The 8,775-nt window shown below is 40.0% G+C and overlaps 1 protein-coding gene across 2 annotated transcripts; it reads left to right on the top strand.

Annotated features, from left to right (window-relative positions):
* Nucleotides 1-3,098: 3,098 nt before the first annotated feature.
* LOC110501459 (plasma membrane ascorbate-dependent reductase CYBRD1) lies at nucleotides 3,099-6,786 on the top strand. Of its 2 annotated transcripts, XM_021579040.3 has the most exons (5): nucleotides 3,253-3,470; nucleotides 4,081-4,130; nucleotides 4,249-4,457; nucleotides 4,730-4,884; nucleotides 4,995-6,786. In XM_021579040.3, the coding sequence occupies exons 3-5, from the start codon at nucleotides 4,296-4,298 to the stop codon at nucleotides 5,266-5,268; spliced, it is 591 nt and encodes a 196-aa protein (XP_021434715.3). In that variant the 5' UTR covers nucleotides 3,253-3,470; nucleotides 4,081-4,130; nucleotides 4,249-4,295; the 3' UTR covers nucleotides 5,269-6,786. The 2 variants fall into 2 exon arrangements, with proteins under 2 accessions (XP_021434714.3, XP_021434715.3); XM_021579039.3 differs by lacking the exon at nucleotides 4,081-4,130 and having other exon boundaries at nucleotides 3,099-3,470.
* Nucleotides 6,787-8,775: the final 1,989 nt, after the last annotated feature.

The raw sequence follows: 8,775 nt of genomic DNA, 5'->3' as shown, positions 1-8,775 counted from the left end.
AGGTGTCATAGGTGTCATAACAAATATCCGCAATATTCCCGCTGTACACATTAATACGCAAAGAATGGAATGCAAGACACGAAGCGCTGTTCTCTGGAGTCTGACTTGATCTACTTCCACCCTGATGACTCAGGAATAATCATCCATGTTGCACCATAACTCCCCAACCCCCCCCCCCCCCTACGAAGTTGTCTACAAGGCCAGGCAGTCATATATTTTCTCCATCATAGAGATATAAGGGTTAAAAGAGCCGTTCTTGCTGCTGTGCTGGATTCATAAAACCCCTTGTCTTCTGTCCTCCATAGGCTGCCTCCCAGATCAGTGTCACCTAAAATAGGGGGGGGGGGGGGGGGGGCTTATATTTGTCCTGTTTCACATACAGTATGTACAAGTGTGTAACCTGTACAAGTGCGTGGTGTGAAATGGAAATGTGAGACACCCTTGGAGACACCCTTGGAGAGTGGGGTAATGGCCAGTGATCAGCCATTATCGGCCAGGGATCACCTCCTCAGACTGCATAGTGAAGAGACGATTTCATCAGCTGAATGATGACCCAGTAAAAGACATGAAGGAAGTCTCAATTTCATAATTTACTGAATAACAGTTTTGAAACAGTTTTATAATTTAAAAAGAGCTGTGAATTAAGGTCCTGATCTGTTTATTCGGTAAATCATTTCAGTGGTTTCAAAGTCCCACAATAAGAGCTAAGGTGCTAATATTTGTGTAAACTCCACATAGTTGTGTTCTGTGAGTGTCACTGAGTAGGTAACGATTAAAACCGGGTGCAAATTGAATTCGGCCTGTCCTCCATCCCACGCTAAACCTTCCTTGAAGTAGAATACCCATCTCAAAACAAACATTATTGAGACAAAACCAATGGTCACGGTGGCAGACAAAGCGAACAGAAATTGCTTGAAATTCTCCATCGCCAACTCTGGATTAACGGAGGAAGTGACTTGAGGTGATGTCTCAAACTAGAGGAATTTCATGAGGTTACTCGGGGGTTTGGGTCATAAGTCGTGATTTTCCAAATCAGGTCTGCAAATGTTTTCAAACACCAAAGTTGTGCAACCTCCTTTGTTACTAAAGGGCCAGACAGACACATAGCAGTTATGAAAAAGATCACCCATGTGTTGTGCACAACATTAGAGTGAGCAACAACAGAGGGATCAGCAGTTCACCTTCAAAATAAAAGTCCCCCATTGAAAGTGATGCAAATGGATAAAATGGTGGAATCATGCCACAATTGGACCAGATAATGCTAAACAATGTTGGAATATTTGTATAAAAATGCAACAAAAGACAATTAGTTCATTTGAAAATCTGTTGAAATTGCACTGTGGATGTATTTGAATTCAGAATTGAATTGGGGGCATATTTATACTCTGAACAAAAACATAAACACAACACGCAACAATTTAAAAGATTTTACAGGGTGACAGTTCATATAAGGAAATCAGTCAATTGAAATAAATTATTTTTGATACAGGGTGCAGTGATTAGTATCAAAACTGTCACCTGTGAAAAAAAAAAAAATGAAAGGGATAGGGGGATACCTAGTCAGTTGAACAACTGAATGCCATCAACTGAAATGTGTCTTCTGCATTTAACCAAACCCCTCTGAATCAGAGAGGTGCGGGGGGCTGCCTTAATCGACATCCAGGTCTTCGGCGCCCGGAGAACAGTGGGTTAACTGCCTTGCTCAGGGGAAGGGCACTATGGTAGATGGAATCAAGAACATATAAAAAGGTTGACGAAATAATCTACTTCCTACTGCTTAGAGAAAAGGTGAGGGTTTGGCCGGCCGGGATGTTCTTGACCCATCGCGCACTAGTGACTCCTTGTGGTGGACCAGGCGCATGCACACTGACTATAATCGCCAGATGTATGGCGTTTCCCCAGACACATTGGTGTGGCTGGCTTCCGGGTTAAGTGAGCAGTGTGTCAAGAAGCAGTGCGGCTTGGCAGGGTTGTGTTTCGGAGGATGCATGGCTCTCGACATTCGCCTCTTCCGAGTCCGTACGGGAGTTGCAGCGATGGGACAAAACTGTAACTACCAGTTGGATATCACGAAACTGGGGAGAAAAAAGGGGTAAAAAAATATTATTATTTTTTTGGCAGGTCAACAAACAAACAAAGAAGCACATTTCATTTTAGTGTCTAAAGCATTGACAAAATCATTAACAACTAAAGTGGTTGTTGTAATAGTGCAATGCCCAGGCCTAAACCCTGATTGGTTTACATCCAAAATACATTTCTCAGATAAATAAATACCAAAGTTGTACATTTACCAAGGATTCAAGAATCTTAGCTAGACAAGGAAGCCTTGGAATGGTTCAATAATTGTTAAGATCACAACTATCTTCGCACTTATGAAGAGTGGCAGCACAAGAGCCGAGTGCCATACTTTGGAAAATTTCCTGATTACAATGCAGTATGGCACCGACAGAGATGGTCGCCTCTGTATTTTGAATGTAAACCAATCAGGGTTTAGGCCTGGGCATTGCAGCGAGGTCCTTAGGAAACTATGCCAAATTAATTTTTTTTATATATTATTTCTTACATTGTTACCCCAGGAAATTTGAAGTCTTATTACAGTTGAAGTCGGAAGTTTTTATCTGTTTGAATCCGTTTCAATTGGGATATTTTGAACAGCAAACATCGATTATTTTATTGTTGCTCATGCTAATGTTGTGTACGACCCATTGGTGATCTGTTTTATATCTGCTGTGTCTGTGTAACCTGGTCTCAGTGCATTTCGTATAATTTTTTACCTAAATACTTAACTCTCCATTTAGTATGATATGACATGTATGGTATGTATTCATTTGTGAATGTCCATAATCCATTTCGTATGATATGTTACGAATTACAATTCGTAGCTAAAAAGCAGTAAGAAGTTGAAAGTTGCTAATTAGCTGAAATTGTCTGATGAGATTCCAACATGCAGCCTTGGAGTTATTATACATTTATGTTATACGCCCACCGTTCCACCCAGACCAACCATCATCCTTTCATTTTTGCCTTCTGTCGTATGTAACCATACCAAACGTAACATATCATACTAATTTGATGGTCCCGGACTGACCGACTACTATGTTACGTCTTGTCTATGAGACCAGTCTGTTCTGTCTGACCCATTTGTAACAACGGAGGTTACAAAACTTTTTCAGATTTGTTATTGGAAAATAATTACTCATGACCCCCCCCCCCCCCAATTGAAATTCCTCAAATCACTTCCTACATGAATCCAGTGTTGGCGTTCGCGCTGTTAGAGATGGCAATGGAGAATTTCAAGCAGTTCCTGTTCGCTTTGTCCGCTGCCGTTACCGTTGGTTTTGTCTCGATAATTTTTGTTTTGAGATGGGTATTCTACTTCAAGGAAGGTTTAGCATGGGATGGAGGACTGGCCGAATTCAATTGGCACCCGGTTTTAATCGTTACCGGGTTCATTTTTATGCAGGGAATTGGTGAGAAGTTTGTATATGTTTATTACTTTCTCAAGTACAGAATTCATCTAAATCTGAAGCGATTGAGTTGGGCCGACACGGTCTTCGGTTTAACAAGTTATTTTGATCTGAAAGTTATTTCACCAAGCCATTTGGAACCTGGAAGATTTTTCTCCCAAGATTCCGAAGTTACGTTAACCCAAAGAAAGGGCTAGATTGTATCTATTCACTGTCAGGGTACTATTATTGAAAGAAATATGCATTGTTTTCTAAACCGTTTCGGTTGTTTGCTTTATTAACATCAATTTTGTTGTATACATATATGTTAGATCACGATCTATGCTAATGTTGCACTGATGCATTTCTGAGTAAAAGAAGACCCTTTGATTCTTTACACAGTTTAAGTGAATGAGTTATACTTAGATTTTCTACCAACATTCCAGACCATGTGCATTCTTCCACTTGAAGTAGGCTATTTCCTTGAGTGTAGCCTAAATAACTTAAATTACACAGTAACTTTGATTTGTATGTGATTGGGATTACATTAGTTTAAAATGATTTTATTGGCCTACCCGCTTAAACTAAACAAAATGAAAACGATATAATGCGGTGGCCTTATTTTATTTTGCAGAAGTAGGCCTACCTCATAGTGATGTAAGAAACAGGATGTTACAACATCTGGTACGTGTAGCAAAAATAGCTCATCTCAGAGTATTATTCACATTCAATCTCTTTGGATTGAATGCATTTTCATGATTAAACATCAGTTGAATAAGTAGGCTATTTTTGTCGGTTTCAGCCATTATCGTGTATAGGTTGCCATGGACCTGGAAGTGCAGCAAGTTAATGATGAAGTTTATTCATGCTGGCTTAAACATACTGGCCTTCATTTTCGCTGCCATATCTCTGGTAGCAGTATTTGACTTCCACAACTCACAAAACATCCCCAACATGTACAGCCTGCACAGCTGGGTGGGGCTAGCAGCTGTGATACTATATTCACTACAGGTAAGTACACCAACATATCTTGTGTAGCCTATTATGATGCTGTAGAAATGTCCTTAATGAATGCTTCATAATGTATTATATTGTTATAAAGCTTTGTCATAAAGCATAATTTTAATATATTTTTTTCTTACTATTTAACTACAGCTCTATGCATGGACGCTTGTGTAGGCTGTTTATGAAGTACATTTTATGGCACAGTAAGACCGGTATATTCCATTCTTCATTACAATGCTTGACAGAGTTTCCTGATGTTTCCTTCTTTTACTGAGCAGCTTGTCCTGGGAGTGTGTATATACCTGGTACCCATCACCCCGACATACCTGAGAGCAGCGTTTATGCCCCTGCACATCTACAGTGGCCTGTTCATCTTTACCAGTGTCATAGCCACTGCACTTATGGGCATCACAGAGAAGCTCATTTTTGGCCTGTAAGTTTTATAATATGGGAAATATGGGACATACACTAAACTTTGGTAATTAGAGACCCCATTTTATAAACATATTACAGCTATAGCTAACTCTCTTCTTTGTCTCTCAGGAAAAATCCCAGTTACAAAGACTCTCCCCCAGAGGCCACCTTTGTGAATGTGCTGGGAGTGCTTATAGTTATTTTTGGAGGAATCATCCTCTGGATCGCTACTCGCCCCTCTTGGAAACGCCCCAGTGAGCAGGTCCTGCGCTCCCCGCCTACTAACGGGGGTGGGTCAGTTGGCATCAAAGTGTCTCAACAAACTGACCCGATTGACCCCAAAGGCAATGGAGATACCAGGAGAAGGAGTGGTAAATTGGAGGACTCCGGACAGGTCAACTGAGTAACAAGAAATCCAACTGCTGATTCTGTCTGTCTGTTGATGCTTTAAAAAGTTGCATTTATCTACTGGCATTCCCTCAGCAAATGTAAACCTTTGTTCCAAATAGCACCTTGAGGAATTGTTTCCAACAGTTCCAGAATGTTGATCTTTAAACAGTTTTTTTGATTTGATGTATTTGAATGTAATGGACAATGATTTGATAAAAGGATTGAACTAGCCTATTGAAGATTAGACAGATTATCAAATATACTGAGCAAAAATATAAATGCAACAATGTCAAAGATTTTACTGAGTTACAGTAAGGAAATCAGTCAATTTAAATAAATTAGGCCCTAATCTATGGATTTCACATGACTGGAAATACAGATATGCATCTGTTGGTCACAGATACCTTTTTAGTAGGGGCGTGGATCAGAAAAACAGTATCTGGTGTGACCACCATTTGTCTCATGCAGTATGAAATCTCCTTCACATATAATTGATCAGGCTGTTGGTTGTGGCCTGTAGAATTTGTCCCACTCCTCTTCAATGGCTGTGCGAAGTTGTTGGAGACTGGCGGGAACTGGAACACGCTGTCGTACACGTCGATCCAGAGCATCCCAAACATGCTCAATGGGTGACATGTCTGGTGAGTATGCAGGCTATGGAAGAACTGGGACATTTTCAGCTTCCAGGAATGTAGTACAGATCCTTGCGACATGGGGCCGTGCATTATCATGAGGTGATGCCGGCGGATGAATGGCATGACAATGGGCCTCAAGATCTTGTCACATAACCTCTGTGAATTCAAATTGCCATCGATAAAATGAAAGTGTGTTCGTTGTCCGTAGCTTATACCTGCCCATAAACCCACCGCCACCATGTGGCACTTTGTTCACAACTTTGACATCAGTAAACCACTTTCCCACATGATGCCATGAATGTGGTCGGCGGTTGTGAAGCCGGTTGGACGTACTGCCAAATTCTCTAAAACAACATTGGAGAACGCTTATGGTAGAGAAATTAACATGCAATTATCTGGCAACGGCTCTGGTGGACATTCCTGCAGTCAGCATGCCAATTGCACGCTCCCCCAAATCTGTGGCGTTGTGTGACAAAACTGCACATTTTAGAGTGGCCTTTTATTGTCCCCATCACAAGGTGCACCTGTGTAATTAGCTTTTTGTGTTCATGGAAAATTTCAAGGACCTTTTATTTCAGCTCATGAAATGTTGCGTATATATTTTTGTTCAGTGTACATATTCCTTACATTTGTGTAACTTTTATAATGATTACATACTGTATTCTTCAGTGTTTTTATTTTCATTTAAGGCTAGATTTACAGAACAAACACATCTTTAGGTGTGAGGGGTGAATCCATTATAATCCAAATATATGTATTATTACATACAGGTCTACTTAAAGGCAATATAGGCAAACGCAAATTTAATCATTACTCTGTTCAATATACTATTGATTTAAATCAGTGAGGAATTCATGATTGCTGCTTAATAGTATTAAAGCATATTTTACAAATGATTTCGTACATTATAACATTACCAACATGTTTGTAGACATGACGTCTATATACATTTTTGTTGCATTTTGATCACTGGCAGCTTCATTAACCGCAAAACAACAGTCTCATTGTCAACAGCGAAGAGGCGACTCCGAGATGTTGCCCTTCTAGGCAGAGTTCCTCTGTCCAGTGTCTGTGTTCTTTTGCCCATCTTAATCTTTTCTTTTTATTGGCCAGTCTGAGATATGTATTTTTCTTTGCAACTCTGCCTAGAAGGCCAGCATCCCGGAGTCACCTCTTCAATGTTGACGTTGAGACTGGTGTTTTGCGGGTACTATTTAATGAAGCTGCCAGTTGAGGACTTGTGAGGTGTCTGTTTCTCAGACTAGACACGCTAATGTACTTGTCCTCTTGCTCAGTTGTGCATCGGGGCCTCCAATTCTTTCTATTCTGGTTAGGGCCAGTTTGCTCTGTTCTGTGAAGGGAGTAGTACACAGCGTTGTACCAGATCTTCAGTTTCTTGGCAATTTCTCACATGGAATAGCCATTTCTCAGAACAAGAATAGACTGACGAGTTTCAGAAGACAGTAAGTTCTTTGTTTCTGGCCATTTTGAGCCTGTAATCGAACCCACAAATGTTGATGCTCCAGATAGTCAACTAGTCTAAAGAAGGCCAGTTTTATTGCTTCTTTAAATCAGAACAACAGTTCTCAGCTGTGCTAACATAACTGCAAATGGGTTTTCTAATGATCAATTAGCCTTTAAAATGATAAACTTGGATTAGCTAACACAACGTGCCATTGAAACACAGGAGTGATGGTTGCTGATAATGAGCCTACCTATGTAGATTTTCCATAATAGTTTTTTTTAATTCAGCTGTTTCCAGCTACAATAGTCATTTACAGCATTAACAAAGTCTACACTGTATTTCTGATGAATTTGGTGTTATTTTAATGGTTTTAAAAAAAAGTGATTTTCTTTCAAAAACAAGGACATTTCTAAGTGACCCCAAACTTTTGAACGGTATGTATGTATGTATGTATATATTATCATCTGTAGTGTCAATGGAATTTCACACCTTGGATCTAAATCATAGTATTACATGCAGATAAATTGTCAGGACGAGGACATGTATTTCTCCAGTGACACTTATCTTCATCTGCGATCTTAGTACTTTGAGTAGACAGTGCTCCCTACTGGCGTAGTAAGATGATTTCTAGCAAATCTCTGCTGCGGATATTCATTTGACGGTCGCTCTTCTGCATACGTAATTCCGCAATACACCACCGTTGTGTTGGGTCATGGCTACAAAAAAATATCCCGTTTTTGTCAAATTAACGTTGTATTGACTTCTCTTAGCAGGTTAGTTGAATTAACGTAGCATGAATTAAACATGCAACAAAAAATACGTGAATTTGCTAAAAGCTGGATCCCTTCTAGCCATTGTGTTGGGGCTCGGCACTCGTTACCACAGCCACAAAGTCAGAACGCTCACATAGTCAACCAATCAGACGAGGGAGTGTGATGACGCGTTTGCCGGTTTAAGGTTCTTGGGAAACGACCAATGAGATGAGGGAGTGTGGACGCGTCTGCCGACCGGCATGCAGGGACAGTCATGCATTTACAAGTCTTTTTAGAGAGTATTAAAAACAATGTTCTCCCTCCTACAATGAGTCAGGGGTTAATAACAATTATACCTAAGCCTAAAAAAGAAGTGCTGCTTATCGATAACTGGCGTCCAATTTGTCTTCTTAATAATGACTATAAGATATCAGCCTTACTACTTGCAAAAATAATTAAAGAAGTCCTGGATGCAATCATTGATGAAACACAGTCTGGCTTCATGAGGAACAGACATAGTTCTAACAATGTCAGACTAGTATTAGACATACTTGACTACTCAGACTTAATAACTGAGGATAGCTTCATATTATCTTTAGATTTTTATAAAACATTTGACACAGTAGAGCATCAGTTTCTCTTCCACTCACTTGAGAGACTTGGCTTGG

This window comes from Oncorhynchus mykiss, chromosome 22 (assembly GCF_057628025.1).
Source record: "Oncorhynchus mykiss isolate SJ-2025 chromosome 22, ASM5762802v1, whole genome shotgun sequence".
Taxonomy (NCBI): Eukaryota; Metazoa; Chordata; class Actinopteri; order Salmoniformes; family Salmonidae; genus Oncorhynchus; species Oncorhynchus mykiss.
Note: the sequence above shows the minus strand (reverse complement) of the source record. Positions and strands in the feature narration are given on the sequence as shown.